Source organism: Misgurnus anguillicaudatus, chromosome 3 (genome assembly GCF_027580225.2).
Source record: "Misgurnus anguillicaudatus chromosome 3, ASM2758022v2, whole genome shotgun sequence".
Taxonomy (NCBI): domain Eukaryota; kingdom Metazoa; phylum Chordata; class Actinopteri; order Cypriniformes; family Cobitidae; genus Misgurnus; species Misgurnus anguillicaudatus.
In genome coordinates, this window is record NC_073339.2 from 20,656,360 (window position 1) to 20,676,530 (window position 20,171).

At 36.9% G+C, this 20,171-nt stretch overlaps 2 protein-coding genes across 2 annotated transcripts; both read left to right on the forward strand.

Moving 5' to 3' along the window:
- Window positions 1-7,531: 7,531 nt before the first annotated feature.
- On the forward strand, window positions 7,532-10,457 carry scpp1 (secretory calcium-binding phosphoprotein 1). The gene is made up of 9 exons (XM_055205092.2): window positions 7,532-7,747; window positions 7,850-7,904; window positions 8,016-8,063; window positions 8,146-8,202; window positions 8,295-8,324; window positions 9,196-9,231; window positions 9,322-9,360; window positions 9,476-9,541; window positions 9,623-10,457. Exons 2-9 carry the CDS (start codon window positions 7,851-7,853, stop codon window positions 10,082-10,084), a joined length of 792 nt encoding a protein of 263 aa, XP_055061067.2. The 5' UTR covers window positions 7,532-7,747; window position 7,850; the 3' UTR covers window positions 10,085-10,457.
- A 2,115-nt stretch (window positions 10,458-12,572) lies between these two features.
- tnip2 (TNFAIP3 interacting protein 2) lies at window positions 12,573-16,112 on the forward strand. The gene is made up of 6 exons (XM_055205093.2): window positions 12,573-13,249; window positions 13,966-14,259; window positions 14,417-14,506; window positions 14,631-14,909; window positions 15,096-15,212; window positions 15,400-16,112. Exons 1-6 carry the CDS (start codon window positions 12,929-12,931, stop codon window positions 15,643-15,645), a joined length of 1,347 nt encoding a protein of 448 aa, XP_055061068.2. The 5' UTR covers window positions 12,573-12,928; the 3' UTR covers window positions 15,646-16,112.
- Window positions 16,113-20,171: the final 4,059 nt, after the last annotated feature.

Consider the following 20,171-nt stretch of genomic DNA (forward strand, 5'->3'; position numbering starts at 1 on the left):
TCCTATTTGTTAAATAGGAGCTGAACCATTTAACCCTCAAACGGTCCTTGGGGTCTATATGACGCACATGCGCGCACATACACACAGACACACACACCTACACTCAGTCAAATTTCTGTGGCATTTTGTAAAAACAGACATTTCAAAATGCATCAAAAACTATAAAAAAAAACTATAATATTTATTTGTAATGTCTAATGTTTATATAAACATAAATTCACAAAATGTATCACTAAAGTAGTGATTTGAGCAGTTGTCCATATCCAGTAAAATTAATGTGTCTCTAAGGACATTATTAATTCCTTAAACAGTAATTATTTTATGTTTTTTTTTTCTAAAAACTGATGGCTGAATTCAACACCTAGTGCCTATATCAATATCTAAACACAATTTAAATCAAATTTAGATCATAATTTATGTGAATTTTCATTAAAAAATATATATTTTTCAGGCAAGCCAATGGAATTTAGTGGTAAACAGGTACAAAAGTACTTCAAATCTCTCAAAACACAGCTTTATTGTATAGATGAGAAGTAAACAAAAAAAATATATTATTTGTATTATTGAAAATGTATATTTTTTTACAATTATGCTTTCAATTTTGGGTTCATATTGACCACAAGGGCCAGAAGTGTAAACAGAAAACGAGGAGCATTTGAGGGTTAGGAGCATATCCGTGAATGCCTACACAATGCTCAAGACGTGCAAAAAGGATTGAATGATCCACTGTATCAAATGCTGCTGTTAAATCCAGAAGCACCAATACAGGATCCCCTTAATTTACAGACAATGCTATATCATTATGGACCCTTAACAGTGCCGACTCAGTGCTATGACGTGATCTAAAGCCAGATTGAAGTTTCTCAAAAACGAGTTCTGTTTTAGAAAACTTGTAACTGATTAAAAACAAGTTTTTTCAACACCTTCGAAATAAATGACAGATGTGAAACTGGTCTAAAATTCGACAACACATTAGGATCGAGATTTGGTTTTTTATATGTTTAAAAGCATCCGGGACAGAACCAGAAGTAAGAAATTTTTTTTAAAACGTAAATAAACCTGGTCTTAGAGTGCTAAAAACCTCCTTGAGCATCCAAGCAGGAACAATATCTAAAACACTACCTACCTTTATTGACAAAGTAATATAAAAACTTCTCACACATATAGTTGAAGCCTCTGTTAAGGCTAAAGTTTGTGGGTTTAAAACAGAGCTAATAGTGTTTAAACCACACCTAAGGTTCATGAACTATGACGAGAGATAGTCCATCTTTGCCACCTTTACTGATCTCTGATACTCTACTAGACTATCCCTTAAATTCCCAGAGAAACCTGCAATTTGTCCTTCTTCCACCTCCTTTCAGCTTGTCTGCAATATTGACAATTAAATAACAAAAACAAAATACTTTAGCTGGGTTTTCACAGGAAGGGTCACATATGTGTGTTATTATCAATTTTGAACAAAACATTATTTTGAAAAAGCAAAAACACCTGGAATTTATTATGTCAGACCTTAAACCTTTGACTTGCACAAAAAGCAAGTAATAAAAACACTTCAGGTAAGTGTATATCTCAGTTTTGAATTGTTGCCAAGTGTTTGCCATTAAAAATTTTACCGTGTAAATTGTCACTTATTTTGTTTGTTCCCTTACCACCCTGATCTCACAGTAATTCGTACATATTTTATGCGTTGGTTACTTTGTATAAATTCAGTCCAAGTTAATTCGTAAAAGTATGATTATCATTAAAAAACTATAATGAAACCACACAAAAAGCTTTTTATAAAACGGGCAGTTCTGGTTCTTCATTCTGATTGGTTGAAACGGGTTCTAAGCCGTGATAAAATACCCCGGTAAACCCACGGTTCAGACCGCATTACATAAGTATCACTGCCCCCCTGTTGCTGCATACTGAATTATGAAAATAAAAACCACAGTCTTTAATCATATTTTTAATTTGTGTACAATTGCACAATTATGGCGATATCCAGATAAATGTCAATAAATATTGAGTCATCTAATCAATAAAGAGAAAACGCTCCCTGAGGAGTTTCTTACTCAAATTCATATTTTCGCTATCCACTAGGTGGCGATCTTACCCAACTTAAACACTGACGCAGTCACTCAACACTAAAAACAGCGTGTTTTGATCAGGCTCTGAATGTGATTTCCGCTTTTAGCTAAAAAATTTGAGAGGTGATAACAAATGAAGGTAGGATGACACGGTTTTGTTGTTGTTGTGGTCTGTTCTTTCATTTGATATTTTATGTTTTTTTAAAGAAGATAATTTTTCTGCAAGGAATTAAACTAAAACTGGGTGGCAAATTTTAAAAAAATGCTGACAGGAAAGATTTCAGCGTGATTCCAAGCATATTTGGTCATCACAGTTGCACGATTTAAATGTTAATGTATAAATTAGATGAATGTTGATTTATAAAATAAACACCACAGTCTTAAATCATATTTTCATTGTGTCTTTGCTGCATCTGTGTTGGTTGGGAACTGTGCTCGGTTTCAGTCACACTTGATTCTGAGGAAATAGTGTGTTTGGCGGAAGAGTAATATTTGTACTAATATAATTACAACTTATTGTGTTTTATTTTATAAAATCCCGCTAACGTTATGCATATGAAGTAACTGTTTTATAAAAGCAATAACCCCCGCGAAGCAGTGGGGTTTCAGTGCATTTTATAACAGCTTCGCGTCGTGCCTAACAACGCCCCTTAGCTGTTATAAAATGCACTGGTAACCAGTGATGGGCAGTAACGCGTTAGAAGTAACGCGTTACTGTAATCCGATTACTTTTTTCAAGTAACGAGTAAAGTAAGGGATTACAATTGCAAAACCAGTAATTAGATTACTGTTACTTTCCCATTAGCAGGCTGCGTTACTGCGTTATTTTTTAATCTTGATTTTGTTTCGTGAGACTCTCTCGTGTCGTGACGCGAGTCGAGTGACAATGACGTATGAGTGCCGCGCCGTCAGTCAGTGTATTGTTGAACGTGAGAAGACAACATGGAGCGCGGAAGAGAACAAGACTATGCAGCGTTCAATGCTTGGAAGTACCGACATTACTTTGAGTTTAACCCAGTTAACGGTGACAAAAACATCAGCGTCCGCTGTACACTCTGCGTGGGAATAAAACTTTTATCTACAGCGAAAGATTCCACCTCAAATTTAAGCAAACACCTAGCAAGCCGGCACAGGAAAGTGAAACTTACTGAAAATATCCCCGAACCCCCAGCTGACATGACCACTGCGGCTCCATCTCATACACGTTCACGCGAAATCTGATGTAACTTAAAACAACAGACTATATATCTGTATTTCATGGATTATACGCATTTGTGGACAACAGTGATGGGCAGTAACGCGTTAGAAGTAACGCGTTACTGTAATCCGATTACTTTTTTCAAGTAACGAGTAAAGTAAGGGATTACAATTGCAAAACCAGTAATTAGATTACTGTTACTTTCCCATTAGCAGGCTGCGTTACTGCGTTATTTTTTAATCTTGATTTTGTTTCGTGAGACTCTCTCGTGTCGTGACGCGAGTCGAGTGACAATGACGTATGAGTGCCGCGCCGTCAGTCAGTGTATTGTTGAACGTGAGAAGACAACATGGAGCGCGGAAGAGAACAAGACTATGCAGCGTTCAATGCTTGGAAGTACCGACATTACTTTGAGTTTAACCCAGTTAACGGTGACAAAAACATCAGCGTCCGCTGTACACTCTGCGTGGGAATAAAACTTTTATCTACAGCGAAAGATTCCACCTCAAATTTAAGCAAACACCTAGCAAGCCGGCACAGGAAAGTGAAACTTACTGAAAATATCCCCGAACCCCCAGCTGACATGACCGCTGCGGCTCCATCTCATACACGTTCACGCGAAATCTAATGTAACTTAAAACAACAGACTATATATCTGTATTTCATGGATTATACGCATTTGTGGACAAGCTGACGTGACCGCTGCGGCTCCATCTCATACACGTTCACGCGAAATCTGATGTAAACAACAGACTACTATATTTCATGGATTTGTGGCCAAAAATTGTCATTTGATGAATTTTATATTTCATGTGTTATTCATCTGAAACAGACCGGATTCGACTCGCGGTCGTTATAAGGTAAGAAGTCCCGTTTATATTTTGCATGTTGTCATCTGGACTTCTGTAACAAAATAACTTACTACATTTATGATGCTATAGCATATAACGTTAGCCTATGATATGTATCTCAAAACAGAGACCATACTCTGATGCTAAACCCGTAGACCTTTTAAACGATGTATAGTAATGTTGATATTAATATTATTAATGTTAGCAGGGTTAAAAAAACGAATTAGTGCGCATCGAGAGGTTAAAACAGAGAATGTTTCATTTGATTCAATTTCAGATGATGGATGCAGAAAGAATAGAATTAGGCAGAAAGGTCTTGGTCCGGTTGCATAAAGCACCTTAAGTTTTTCCCTTAAGTATGACACTAACCCACAGTAAGAGAATAATTTAAAGGTGTTGCTTACAGTATAATCCCTGAAATGGTTCTCTTAGGTAAGGGTAATCGTTAAATGTTTCACGACAGCGACCCAGGTTTATAAAATACTATTGTTGCCATGGAGATGCAACAGAAAAAGCTTAAGGTTTTTTGCAACACCCTTAAGTTTAAATGAAACATAATGGTGAATTTAAGGGAACATTACACTTAAGGTACCGGGCCCTGTTGCTTTATACTGTGTAGCATATTCAGGTCGTGCATCATGTTTTTGAAAAGTAATTAGTAAAGTAACTAGTAAAGTAACTAATTACTTTTGAAAATAAGTAATCAGTAAAGTAACGGGATTACTTTCATAGGGAAGTAATCAGTAATCAGTTACTAATTACTTTTTCCAAGTAACTTGACCAACACTGCTGGTAACCCACTGCTTCTTGGGGCTTATTACTTTAATATACCATTGACTATTACAGATTTGCTAATATAGGCTATCTGCTTTTTAATATCTCTGTCATTTTTTTCTCTTGCTCATCTTTCTCATAATGTAAAGGCCTTATTTATATTAGGTCATTTAAGAAGTTTTTACAAATAATACACCTTACAAAAAACAGTACAGGTGTGCAACTTAAGACAAAACAATGGCACTGATACAGTATTGTTCAAAATAATAGCAGTACAATGTGACCAACCAGAACAATCAAGGCTCTCAGCATACTTTTTATTGCTACGTGGCAAACAAGTTACCAGTAGGTTCAGTAGAGTCTCAGAAAACAAACAAGACCCAACATTCATGATATGCACGCTCTTAAGGCTGTGCAATTGGGCAATTAGTTGAAAGGGGTGTGTTCAAAAAAATAGCAGTGTCTACCTTTGACTGTACAAACTCAAAACTATTTTTTACAAACATTTTTTTTTCTGGGATTTAGCAATCCTGTGAATCACTAAACTAATATTTAGTTGTATGACCACAGTTTTTTAAAACTGCTTGACATCTGTGTGGCATGGAGTCAACCAACTTGTGGCACCTTTCAGCTGTTATTCCACTCCATGATTCTTTAACAACATTCCACAATTCATTCACATTTCTTGGTTTTGCTTAAGAAACAGCATTTTTGATATCACCCCACAAGTTCTCAATTGGATTAAGGTCTGGAGATTGGGCTGGCCACTCCATAACATTAATTTTGTTGGTTTGGAACCAAGACTTTGCCCGTTTACTAGTGTGTTTTGGGTCATTGTCTTGTTGAAACAACCATTTCAAGGGCATGTCCTCTTCAGCATAGGGCAACATGACCTCTTCAAGTATTTTAACATATGCAAACTGATCCATGATCCCTGGTATGCGATAAATAGGCCCAACACCATAGTAGGAGAAACATGCCCATATCATGATGCTTGCACCTCCATGCTTCACTGTCTTCACTGTGTACTGTGGCTTGAATTCAGAGTTTGGGGGTCGTCTCACAAACTGCCTGTGGCCCTTAGACCCAAAAAGAACAATTTTACACTCATCAGTCCACAAAATGTTCCTCCATTTCTCTTTAGGCCAGTTGATGTGTTCTTTGGCAAATTGTAACCTCTTCTGCACATGAATTTTTTTTAACAGAGGGACTTTGCGGGGGATTCTTGAAAATAGATTAGCTTCACACAGACGTCTTCTAACTGTCACAGTTCTTACAGGTAACTCCAGACTGTCTTTGATCATCCTGGAGGTGATCATTGGCTGAGCCTTTGCCATTCTGGTTATTCTTCTATCCAGTTTGATGGTTGTCTTCCGTTTTCTTCCACGTCTCTCTGGTTTTGCTCTCCATTTTAAGGCATTGGAGATCATTTTAGCTGAACAGCCTATCATTTTTTGGACCTCTTTATAGGTTTTCCCCTCTCCAATCAACTTTTTAATCAAAGTATGCTGTTCTTCTGAACAATGTCTTGAACGACCCATTTTCCTCAGCTTTCAAATGCATGTTCAACAAGTGTTGGCTTCATCCTTAAATAGGGGCCACCTGATTCACACCTGTTTCTTCAAAAAATTGATGACCTCAGTGATTGAATGCCACACTGCTATTTTTTTGAACACACCCCTTTCAAATAATTCAACTAATTGCCCAATTGCACAGCCTTAAGAGCGTGCATATCATGAATGCTGGGTCTTGTTTGTTTTCTGAGAATCTACTGAACCTACTGGTAACTTGTTTGCCACGTAGCAATAAAAAATATACTAAAAACCTTGATTATTCTGGTTGGTCACATTGTGCTGCTATTGTTTTGAACAATACTGTATATGTTAAAATTAAACAATTCAAGGTGTTTTTAAATTAAAGCAGCTCAAACATGCATTTAAGTCTGGGACTAGGATAAACCCTGTCCAGGAAACTGCCCCAAAGTGTAATAATTTCACTCACAGTGCAAGAACAAAATATGTATTCACTGTTGATTGTTTTATATTTACTCTTTTCCATTAACAGTAAACATCTTGGACATTACGTGGGTTTTGAGAACACTGTGATGATTATGAGTCTGATTATGAGGAATGTTTGTAAAAAAAGCAATATTTCACTCTCCACCACCAATACCACAAAAAACAGGAACACACCAAATATGGAGTACCAGGAAGTGATGTGTTTTCATGTTCATGTCAGCCAAAAGCCTGTGTAGTGAAAAAAGAATAAAGATTTCTAGACATATATGAACACATGTAAGAAAAAAACTAAAAAATAGCTCGTTTTCCACAAATATAATGCATCAATTACCCGTTCCACCATAAACACACACAGTTTAAACACGTACAAACTGCTTGTGTATGATAAAATTTCAATAGGAATCTGGCGTGCTCTCATTATGGACTTCCTGTCTCAGTGTGGGACGAGACAGTACCGTAACATAGTATTTAAAAACCACACACCCTATAGTTTGGCATCCTAAAATAGTCCCATACAGGAGATGAAGTCTGAGCGCACACTATAGTGTGTGTCATTGTGTTATGTAAACATACTCAGTGTGGCACTCTCATTTTCTCATGCATACTCCAGCTTCATTTCACGTGCGCCCACGGTAGTCTGAGGGTGGAAGCGCAAACAGTGTGTTGGCAAGCAGGAAGTGATGCTGTTACAGTAATCAAGACTCAGGTTGATAAATAGCTCCTGCTCCAGACACACCATTAAATCCAGCTATAAACCATAGCTTAACACGGTACTTCTGTTCACTTAGCAGATTTTGCTGATTTCTTAAACTTCGTTTTACATTAGGAAAAAGAAAGGTAAGGATTTTGAACCTACTCTATTTATTATTTATTTACAAGTTGTTTTAAGACATGCATTAAGAGTAATGCTTTTATCATTCATAACTTTTGAATCTTCAGAATGAAGCCTGTCATATTGATGTTCTGCCTGCTGGGAGCAGTCTACACAAATCCAGTGAGTACTACAGCAAATAACCCTTAAAATGCGAAATTACTAGCTCAACAGTCATTAAATGTGGAGGAGCATTGTCATACATTATAATCAGCAAGTTTTCTTATTTTGCAGCTTTTGCATACAACGGTGATGGAGATGAATTCGCATGCATCCAACTCTGTAAGTATTCTCAGGTTATAGAAACAAGGTTTGCTTAGAAGCGTTTTAAATAACAATGTTCATATGAACTTATATTCCACAGTCAGAAAGCTCCTCTGAATCCTCAGAGCAGAAAAACATCTCACAACCTTCAGAAGAGGTATGCAGTCCACATCAGAAGCAAATGCAACAACATACGTTTTTTTTTCTGACGTGCAAGTTTGAATTTATATATTTCTTTTTTAAATATAGAAATCCAAGGAAAATACATCAGAGAGCAATGTAAGTACCAATAATGCTAATGTCAACTAATCTAACAATGCACTGTAAAAAATTGACCCTACTATTATATGTTTTTGACTACTGTAAAAATTATTTGCTGTCTTAATTAATTAAATCAACTCAGATTTAGAAGTAATTTCAACTTACTATTATTTATCTTGACTAGAGATGAATTGTTATAACCACAGTTGAATTATTATAATATAGTTGAAAAAAATCTACTTCATTTTATAAGTTTAGCAACTCATCTTTGTCAAGATAAATAATAGTAAGTTGAAATGATTTAAGGCAGCAAAGATTTTTACAGTGTAGTATTTAGTTGACATAAACTATAAACAAGTTGAAATTATTTAAATTATTTTGTTAAGTTAAATAAAAACTTACACTGTAAAAAATGCTGTAATTGTGCAGCTGGTTGCCAGTACTGTAGAAGATAAAGACTGAAAATGTTTCATGTTTATTTTATTTTAAAACAAACTGTTGCCAGTAAATAACATAAATGTAAAATAAACAGTTAGTAACAGTACAGTTACAAGATTTACAGTAATACACTGTAAAAAAATTATGTATAAATTACAGTATTACTGGGTATTCCTGGCAACTAGCTGCCAGTAACTTACTGTAGATTTTACATTTATGTCATTTATTTGCAACAGTTTGTTCAAAGTTAAATGAACATGAAACATTTTCAGTCTTTATTTTCTACAGTAAGTTACTGGCAACCGGCTGCATAATTACAGCAATTTTTTACAGTGTACCCAGTAATACTGTAATTTCTACAGAAATGTTTTACAGTGTATGTTGATATGAATTTATTTTTAACAGGTACGTTTTATTAACTTTAATGTTTATTTATTCATTTTCTTAACAGAGCTCTGAATCACTTGAATCTGCCTCAGATGAATCGGTATTACTAAGCATTACATTTCAGTATTTTACAGTATTAAACTATAACGTTTATAAACATAAATAATCTAATTTTATTTTCTAAATTAAGATCTCTAAGGAGAGCCAAAGCCATTCAGTGGAAAGTCTGGTAGGTTATTTTGCCTTTATAATACACAGAAACCATGCATTCTCAAAAGAAATATGGATTTCCTTTTTGTATACAGTCTATAAAATTCTATATCCTATCATCTGTGGTTAACTAGACTGGAAAAAGTGAGACTGCGTTGACATCAGATAACACTCAAAACAGCAAGGAGAACATGCGTAGGGTAAGAAGCTTAAAAATAAATTCATCGTACACTTATGTTTGTGAAATAACTAATTATGCATATTATGATAAATGCATGCAGGGCTGGATCTACACCCTCAAATGGGTTCACGAGAACGGCAAAGTGCAAGCAACCACTGAACCAGATGAGGATGACAAAACAGCTGAGTTGAAATCCAATGACATCACAGATGACTCGACAGGGGCCACATCAAAACCAAGTGAAAGCAGCGAATCAAGCGAGAGCCAGGAGGTCGAAGTGAGCACCAATGTCACACGGCACGATGACAACAGTGCTGACACAAGCGAAAGCATTGAACAGAGTGTTGATGGGTACAGCAATAGCAACAGCAGTAGCAGCAGCAGTGAAAGCAATGAGTCCAGTAACAGTGCAGCGGACGACAGGAGTCGCTCAGTCGAGTGCGTCCCTGGTACTGATAGCAAAGAGTGTGACAGTGAGGAGGACTTTCCCCAGGACATTGGAGATGATGGTGCAACCGATCCTTTCAATGGCTTAATGATGCCCGACTATGCCCTGCCCTAGCAGAAGTTTACGGCATGAAGTAATTGTATGACTCAATGTTCTGATATATACAAATGGGAATCCCAGGAACATATTAGAGTGGGAATGTGCTTAAGGGAATATTTTTTTTATAAAAAGGGAAAATTTGGGCTGTTCCAGTATTAACATTAAATAACTATCTATGCCAGTAATAATGTTTTTTATTGGGTTACCTAAGAGTACATCTTTCTCAGCTTGAGGTTGTTGGTGAAATGATACTGTACGTTTATATTGCTTTATAATATATTCTTTATCCTGAAAAGTCTTGAGATTGCAATATTTTTCCTAATTTATCATTTATTTATACAGTCGGTGCTAACCATTTTCAAATAAAAAAAAAACAAAGTCCGATACACGAGTAGTCTCAATGTGTTGCCATATTTTTAATACGAAAACATATGAAAGCCTGTCAACATTCTTAGAATGATTAAAACCTCGTTGCCTGTAATTTAACAGATGCATGTCGAAACAAAATGTAGTTCAATTGCATAAGCTTAATTTACTGTAAAAAAAATTCCGTAGAAATTACAATGTTATTCCAGCTGGGTTTCCGGTAATTTGCTGTGGATTTGAATTTGTGGTATTTGCTGGCAGGAGTTTGTTCAAAGTTAAATACATTTTAAATATTAACAGGTCTTTGTCTTTACAGGATGGAACTATACAATAGCAGCCTCATGCAAAGCATTCTGGGAACCAGAAATCATCATCAACCTTTTTCTGTTTTTTTTGCTTCAGATTTTGTTTCCCAGAATGTTTTGCTTGATGCTGTTTTTTTAGTTTTACTCTGTAAAGACGGAGTCTTGTACATGTTTAATGTTAATTTAACTTTGAACAAAATGTTGCCAGTGAAAGACATAAATTTGGATCTGCGGTAAGTTACCGGCAACCCAGCTGCAATAACACTGTAATTTCTACGGATTTTATTTTACAGTGTAAACTTAATTTACTGTAAAAAAAATTCCGTAGAAATTACAATGTCTACGGTAATAATCTACGGTAAATTACCGGCAACCCAGCTGCAATAGCAGCTGGGTTGCCGGTAATTTACCGTAGATTTGAATGTATGTTATTTACTGGCAGGAGTTTGTTCAAAGTTAAATACATTTTAAATATTAACAGGTCTTTGTCTTTACAGGATAAAACTATACAATGGCAGCCTCATGCAAAGCATTCTGGGAACCAGAAATCATTATCAACCTTTTTCTGTTTTTTGCTTCAGATTTTGTTTCCCAGAATGTTTTGCTTGATGCTGTTTTTTTTGGTTTTGCTCTGTAAAGACGAGGACTTGTACAAGTTTAATGTTCGTTTGGCTTTGAACAAAATGTTGCCAGTGGAGGGACATAAATTTGAATCTACGGCAAGTTACCGGCAACCCAGCTGCAATTTCTATGGATTTGTTTACAGTGTATGTTTTATTGCCAGATAGATTTATACATGCAGTTAACCCATACATCAAACCCATGAAACAATGCTGATTTCATACCACAAGATGGTGGCAAACTTTAGAGAACAGTGTGGGGTTTCCCTGTGCAGAACATTATGAGCTGCACAAAGATTACAGAAGAAGAGGGACTTTTTGCTGTTTCATGTGTGCTGCTTTTGAAAGAGGGATAAAGATTCTTTACACTATAAATGAGGGTTTAGACATTGTAAGTTTGTTAATTACTGTATAATTAAACCGACTGTTTTATGCTTCAATCTTCAGATAACAGAGTAAGCGCAGTTGGCATTTATATTGTCTAGACAATTGCCATTACGTGATCCAAGATAATGGCAGGAATTATGGGGCTATTATGAAAACTGTGTGAAAGAATTAAAGGTATTTTAACAGACATCAAACAAAACAAGGAATGGACTATAAACTTAGTATATCACTTGTAAGGCCACAAATAATTTGGATCGAAAACATTTGAAAGAAACTCCAGGTTGAAAAGGGGAATCAGAATAATAAACAGATACTTGTGTTTAATCCCTATTATGTTTAATTTCCCTTTTCCATATCTTTTATCATTTACAGTAAAGCAAGCTTTTGCATGCGATCTTAAAATTACCCTACAAATAAAAAAATGTGATCACAATATAGACAACTGAAATATAACCTTTATAGGAACATATTTTTATATAAAGAGGTAAAAGTGCCTTACAATGAAGAACCATTTTTGGCTGTACGCTTCCACAAAGAGCCTTTATACAAACACTTTGTAGTAAAAAAAGGTCAGACCCTTTGACTTAAGGTTTTTTTTCTTCTTTGGTATCACTGAAGAACCTATTTATTTTTGAGACTGTATAAATATGTCTTCATTTATCTTTCGGTTAAAGTGCAACACTGCATTAAAATGCTCAACATGCAGAGGCTGAACATAGATGAGACATATAAAAGAGAGAAAAAAGGAAACATGAACAAGTATATGCACTCGGTTTATAAAGGAAGCGTGCCAGTTTGACGGTGACGCGCAACCGCCTTTACACGCGCAGGCAGCGTCAACCGCATCGAGGGGCAACCGTCCTTTAAACGTGTTAAAGGAGGACAAATATAAAAACACACATGACTCGACAATTAACGGAATGGGTGATGGTGAAAAGGGGGCTAACCAGCTTTTTTTGGACGTTTATGTGAAGTGCGAGATAAAAATGTACCCAAACTGAGACGGGGGAAGTCCCCGCGAGGAAATCCCCTCTTCATAAGATCATTTCGAAATTGAGCGTGGCTCTCACAGGCTGAACTTCTCCGAGAACAGCAGACGCCTGTTGATCCTATGATATTCAAACCTTTACGGTTTTCGTGTATATAGCGTTTTATGTGTTTTTGTTGTTTTAATATTTACCATGGATGAGATGAAGAGGGAGAACGAGGCGCTCAGAGCGAAGCTACGCAGCTGCTCGACGCTCAACACGTTTTATCACGAGACGCAGCAAGAAGTTACGAATTTAAATCAAGTCATATCATCCAAAAACGGAATTATTGCCGAATTGAGGGCAAGACTGGGAAAGTATGAGAAAAGTGTCGTCTTAGATGGAGAGGAGCCCTATATTGTCGGACCGTCGAAATCTTTGATCGAGAGTTTGTGTAAAGAAATCTGCAAATTAAAGCAAAAATGTAAAGATTCAGAAGCGGACGCAGCACAGAAAGTTGAAACCAGTAAAGATGTAAGTTGTTTGTTTTGCTAATCTTCCTGTGCTGTTACCTAGTACCACACCATCTGTCAAATTTTCACATATTAAACTAAATCCTTGTGAACTAAGTTTTGTAAAATAGATAATGTAAAGTTTACAATGCATGCAGGTATTATGAACCACGTAATGGATCAAATGTATAATGTAATATAAAGTACATTTGTGGTTCACATTCACTTGAACTTTAAAGAAATGGTCTGTCGTGTTTACACTCTTAAACATTAAGGTTCCTAAAAGGTTCTTTATCTGGCTGTATAACGTTAGTTCCCTAAAGCAGTGGTTCTCAAACTTTTTTGGTGTGCGGCCTCCACTTGTCCCCTTTATGACATAAACATTGTAAAACATAAAATTTGAATTAAACAAAACTTAGTAAGATGCTGTTTGTTAGTAGCTTTATTTTTCAGAGGTTTAATTACACAGAATTCGTGATAAATTCGTGTATTTTATAAAATGCCATAAAACTGGCCCCCCCGGCACAATCTCGGGCCCCCAGTTTAAGAACCCCTGGCCTAAAGAACCTTTAATAGGACCGTTCTGTTGTGGATTAAGGTTCCACAGATTATAAAAATGTAAGAAAGAAAGGGTATTTTGGGGAACCAAAAATAGTTGTTCTATGGTACACAAAGTTCCCCTTTGTAGCACATATGGGAGGGTCAACCCAACTTATTTTTGTTGACTCTTTGATCCAGGAGATCCAGAGGTTGCAAGAAATGTTAAAGGAGAAGGACCAAGAGCTGGAGATGATCAGACACAGGCCCGAGCAGGAAAAGGAACGGGAGATCCATCGCCTGCGCTCCACCCTGGCCGAAAAGGATCGGGCACAGGCCACCAGGGCCGTCCTTTGCAATTCACTTGCTGAAGAAGCTGAGCAGTTGAGGGCCCAACTGGGGGCCACGGTTCAGGTGTGCCAGGAGCTTTTGGGGCGTCTGGAAAATGAAAAAAGCAAGAGCACCATGCCGGATCAAAGAGCTCAGCTTAATGAGGTGTGTAGGGGACACGGTTCCACGTACCACATTTTAAATAGCGAAAGCCAGAAACATATGAAATAATCTTTAAAGTGGCTATCAACATCACACTTTAAAATCTTCTCTTTGCTGGATGACAGTTATACTTGACGTTGCTTTTTTGTATCTTTACCAGAGAACGGTTTCCTCAGATGTTTCCCATCTAAACATCATCATCAACAAGTTACAAGAAGAGAACGAGGAGCTTAAAAGAAGAGTTGCATATGTAAGTGCCACATGATGGAATTGTTGTTTGTTGTCATAAGCCGAAAATCTTGCTGTGTGTACCTTTTACGGAAACGAACAAATAGTCTTGGAAACATCTTCATATTTGTTTCCGTTCGTCTCAGGTGGAAAGTTTAAACTCAAAGTGGCAGAAATATGACTCCAGCAGAGAAGAGTATGTGAGGGGTTTGTGTCAAAAGTTGAAAGAATCGAATTGCCTGGCATCTTCGGGTCCCAACCTCACCCAAACGTCGGCGGCGGGGGGCACGGCTCTGTTTCAACAGGAGATCGCACGGCTCAATGGACTCCTGGAGGAGAAGATGGTGGAGTGCGAGAGACTCGGCAGAGAAAAGGATGACAGTGTCAGAAGAGACCAGGAGCGTATTCAGATGCTCGAACAACAGGTTATTTATTACTTCTCTGCCTTCTACCAAGATTTTGATGTACCAGCTAGCAAAACACAAACAGTGCTGTTCTGCCTCAACGATCTCAGTTCCTGTTTAAACAGGAAGTCATTGCCACCTTTGTAACAAAGGTGTGAACTAGACACATTTGGACTTCTGCCCATAACATTTTTTACTCTCTTATAGGTACTGGCCTATATTGAGGACTTTAAATCGGAGAGAGCAGACAGAGAGCGGGCTCAAGGTAAAATCCTGGACCTGCAAGACCAAGTTGGGAGACTTCAACTGCAAATACGCACACAGGCAAGTCTGCATATTCATATTCCAGCAACTTAGTGTAAATGGTGTGACACTATTTTATAAGGCTGGCTTTTGACAAACAAATATTTATGAATAATTGGGTATGATAGTAGTACCAATAGTGCTGTTCTGCAGGTATTATTCTTATTTTAAAATCTAAAGTGCAATATTTTCCTGTTTTGTCACACAGAGCGTCCAAGATGCCGCATCCTCACGCCGAACTCACATGGGATTAAAAAAGGCCTCACACCGACCGACAGACGTTGCCGAACCGTTGCTAAGGAACAGTCCGCCGGAAACAATCTCGAAAAGAACTATCGGTAACTCTGCAACGCAAGGAACCGCTGGACTGCAGTGCCCCAGATGTCTTACCACATATGACGACGAACACACGGCCGAATACCTAAACCACTGGGACGAGTGCGCCAAGCTGTGAGTCTCAAAATTGAGTGACTTTTTAAAGGGCACAACAAGCACTGAGGACAGAATCACTACAAGCACATTGACTGTGGGATGTGCGGCAGAATGAGCAGTGAATAACGCATGTTGGAACAGTATGGACTTTTCCATTCGAAATTATGATTTAGGGTTAAGGCATTCCCAGTTCAAGGGCTTACTCACGTGGCAAATGGTTTGGGTGTGAATATTGCTTTATTCAGTCCCAGACCATTCATGTTGTTTATTCGAGTTATGCCATTTATTGGTGTGATTCAAGCATGGTACGGTTTATCTAAGCAGTTGACTTATTGCTTAATACTCTGTGGTAGATCTGTGTATAATTCAGATAGATCCTAAAATTGGTATCATATACCTCAATAATATGTGTTGTCTTTATCAACTGGTTTGCACTTTTTGCTATTTTAATTATTGCCAAATACAGATGATAAAAGCACATAACTTTTATATTTAATGCATAAGCTTCTTTATTAACAGACTATAAGATATTTTTGTACACTTTTTTTGTCACGATGGTGCTAATGTACAGTTTAACGTGTAAAGTTTCTATATTTTATTTTCTTAAGTATAGTGTTGTTATTTGACGTCATTTGAATCAATTTGACCATAAAATGAGAGCAGCACACACTATAACTAATCTGATATCTGATCTCTTAATATAAACAGTATGACATTTTCATTGTGAATGTTATTAAAATTATTACGTGGTTCTGTCATAAAACGTCATTACTTATTTTAGACTTCAAGGCACCATTTGAGTGTGAGGTACTTGCCATTTGATCCCCCTCTGCAGTCGAAAACATTCTAGTTTTAAGTAAGAGAGGAAGTTCCCTACATCCTGCAAACTGACGCGAGACCTTAAATTCTCAGACGCTGTCTAACAAAATGGCCACCCGAAGGCAGTGGATTGGGTTTTAATATGTAAAATATCAATTTAACTTTGCACAAAAGGTGTCAAACTATGACTTGACATAAGAGGATTTATTTTTGTAATAAAATATTTGTTACAAAAAACCCACGGCTTTTTAAATGTGATGTTTTTGTGGTTTATAAGTGCATTTATATGTGAATTCAGCGTATGCGGTCGAATGTAATTAACCAGAGATTGAAATAATGCCAATAAGATCATGAGACATGGTGTGTCATAAGGCATTTAAACTCAAGTCCCAAGGGATTTAAAAGAGTGTGTATATGTGCGCAAGTGGTGGAAAGCCCCTTCCCAGACTAAACTGAATGGCTATAACTGCAGCAAATTCTCAGCTGTCCCGAGGCCTAGAAGTGAATAGCACAAGAGAAGCAGGCGACTAGGGTGGAGGGATATAGCAGCACTGGCTATTTAAAGGGGAGGAGGCTATGGGACCAAACAAGGCTTGTGTCTGTAACTGAAACTAAAATGTGCAGAAGCTTGTGTTTCTCTATTGAAATGGCTCTTAAGAAAACATGTCCATTTAATTCAACCGAAAATGCTTCAGGACCACCATTTTGATACAGGATATATTCTGTAACTTAAAAGTCATACTCATGTATGTATTTGGCAGATGTTTTATGACTTAGTGGATTCATCATATGTATTTTTATGTAAAATCTGTTTTGGAGTAACCTTAAAAAACCATCCCATTATCTTGATGTTGACCAACTGAGCAAGATGAAAAGCAGTGTTCAATGTTTTGAGAGCCCATTAACCTATTATACTAATCTTAGCATAAAAATCTTCATTGTTATCACTTTCGTGTTGTATATGAGAAACCTAAAATGTACAAGATCCTGTTTTCGAAAGGGTTGTCCGTCCCACGTGAAACAGCATCATGGTCCTCTGACTCAATAAACCCTCGATGGGGTCAAACACACGACCCTATAGCTGCTGCCACGGGGGCCGGAGGGAAAACTCCAGCTTGAGTTTCATGCTTTCTACTTCAGTCAAGTCACATTCTCGAAATGACGTCGCCCAAGAACAAGCATACACTTCGGATGATGCTTGTGGCCGCATTGTTTCTCAGGTTTTACATAGAGCGGTGTCAGTTTTCTACCTGAGGTCATTGAGAACAGTGCATATCTATGGTGAGATGTAACTACTTCATAAAAGCTGAAGCGATGGATGTGTGGGCCTGTTGTAGTTTTTGCTTTTCTGAAACATTTTTCCTCGGAGAAGTGAAAGGTTGGCTGGAAGGGATTCCCCACCTCCACCTCTTAGAGACGACTCAAACACACACACACACACACACACAACGTGAGGCCCACAGACCTAAAAAGCACACACACCACAAGCCACCCTCATGAAGTGGAAATAATTAGGTCATTGTATCACATGACGTTTACAGTAAATTTTTCAGCAAAGAAATTAGATGTCGTTCACACATTTGAGTCCAGTTTGAAACCAAGTCGTTTCCCTCTTGAGATGAACAATTCAGAAAATTTGCCCCTCGATGACTAAAAAAATATTCTTTGTGTGTGTGTTTGGGAAATGATGTATACAAAGAGCACTCGCACATCAAAATTATCCTCAACTTTACCTGCTGTACTTTTCCGAGTGGGAAAACCTTGCGAAACACCATGCCAAAATGTATAAATTTGGCCTTTAATCTTTAAAGCAGGGAATTCCCGAACATTGGCTCACTACATCACTTGCTTGAAAGACAAGCACCGTACTTAACACAGATTGCTGTTTTTACTGAATGTGTTTGAATGATCATGGCTTGTTGTCTCTTTTTTTTTGATAAGAGAGATCAGGGCTCAGACAGAACCCTATTGTCAATTCCTGTATGTGGAATGATGGGGTTTTCCCGATTGAGCTGTTTCTCTCCAATCTGGCCTATCCTCAATAAAAAGATCCTCACTAGTGATTACAAACAACACTATCACATCTCCAATCTTTGAATCGTCTCTAATAAGCCCAGCTCTTTCTCTCTCATTGTGCAAATCCCACTTAACTAGTAAGAGACGTTTGGGCATAGCACTTAAAATTCCTATCAAGAGAGCGTAATGAAAGACTGTTGTTGTTGTTATATATTGAACAATGTGAAACTATAAGCCGCTGTTCTATGTATTCTGTTAGGAGGAGATCACCGTTTTCTTTAAATGTCAAAATGTGTGAGAAATCCGGAAAAAGTAAAATGTCATCACATATACAATTCTCATTCAGTCAAAGCAGCTACTATGAATTTCATGTTGGAGCATGACGTAAACCTCGTCTAAACCAGAAATGTATTACTAAAAAAGATTTTACCAAAATGAGGCATCTCCAGTATTGCATCATGGGTGAGTAAAAGTGGGCAGACTCAACAAAAGCACTAGCAGAAGAGTAACAAAATCTCCCGTCAATGGCTCACTTTCCGATTAAATTAATATATGTTTAATGCTTATCAGTTAACACTTAATGTAGTAAAGTTAAATTTCTTTTGGGTTATTAACTGAAGGTGCTGTTTCTCTCTTTTATTATCACTAGTAAACAACTACTAAATTATGACAACCAAACAGATATTTGCTGGCATTGGATCTTTATTGGTCGATACATGCTTAAACATGTCATCTTAAACTGAAATAACATACTTTCTTTTTAAACAAGACCTATCAAGATAAACTGCAGTTCCTTCGACCTGTTGTATCTGCGTTTCTTTGTTACACGTTAAAATGAGGTAGGCGTTCGCCACAGCGAAAAAAGTTTTCTTGGCAGGAAGTGAAGAAAAAAAGGCCCTGCATAAAACAAAGTTTGATGATGACGGATAGTGACAAAAGTTCCCTGTCTGTGGGAGTCTTTAGTTTAGAAATAGTCTGTCAAGTGGTTTCTAAAATTATAAAATATGCCCCACCACCAATTTTTAATGTGAATCCAATTCTTTTTTTTTAAGTAATTTTACTTGCACCTGGATAATCTAGTATTTTTTAAAGATTAAATTCCTGACCATCGAGGTGTTTTTAAATTATCGTTTCAAGTGATTATTTAGCGCATCTATTCAATTCACTTCAGGTCTTCAGAATGGATTGGGCAAAGTTTACTCATTTCCAATAAACTCACATTTATCAGGTGTTTTCTCATTAGCATGTTTTAAAATTCCCAAACTAAGAGGAGGATTCAAATCGGAAAAGAGGAGGACTCTGATAAGGCTGCTTCAATTTCAAAATGATTTTCAAAACTGTGTCATAAGGGTTGTTTCACAAGTCATAATCACCTCTAAATGGCATTTTATTTTCGAAATTAGCGATATTATTACAAATTAATCAAAGCTGTGCATGTATATTTTATTTATTTTAAGAAATACAGAGTCTATGATAGAGCAACAATATTATCCTATAACGATGCTAAAACCAGCTTGAGAAAATGGCGGTCCGAGCTTTGAGCTTTTTTACAGAACCCAAACTCAAACTAATTGTGTTAATGCAATTGAAAATAATTAAATAAATTATAGTACATATACATTTTGTGTTAGACTAGACTATATATAAATATTGCTCTTAATGAGACATTTTAAATTAATTGAACACAATTTTAATTTGTCATTTTTAAGAAGG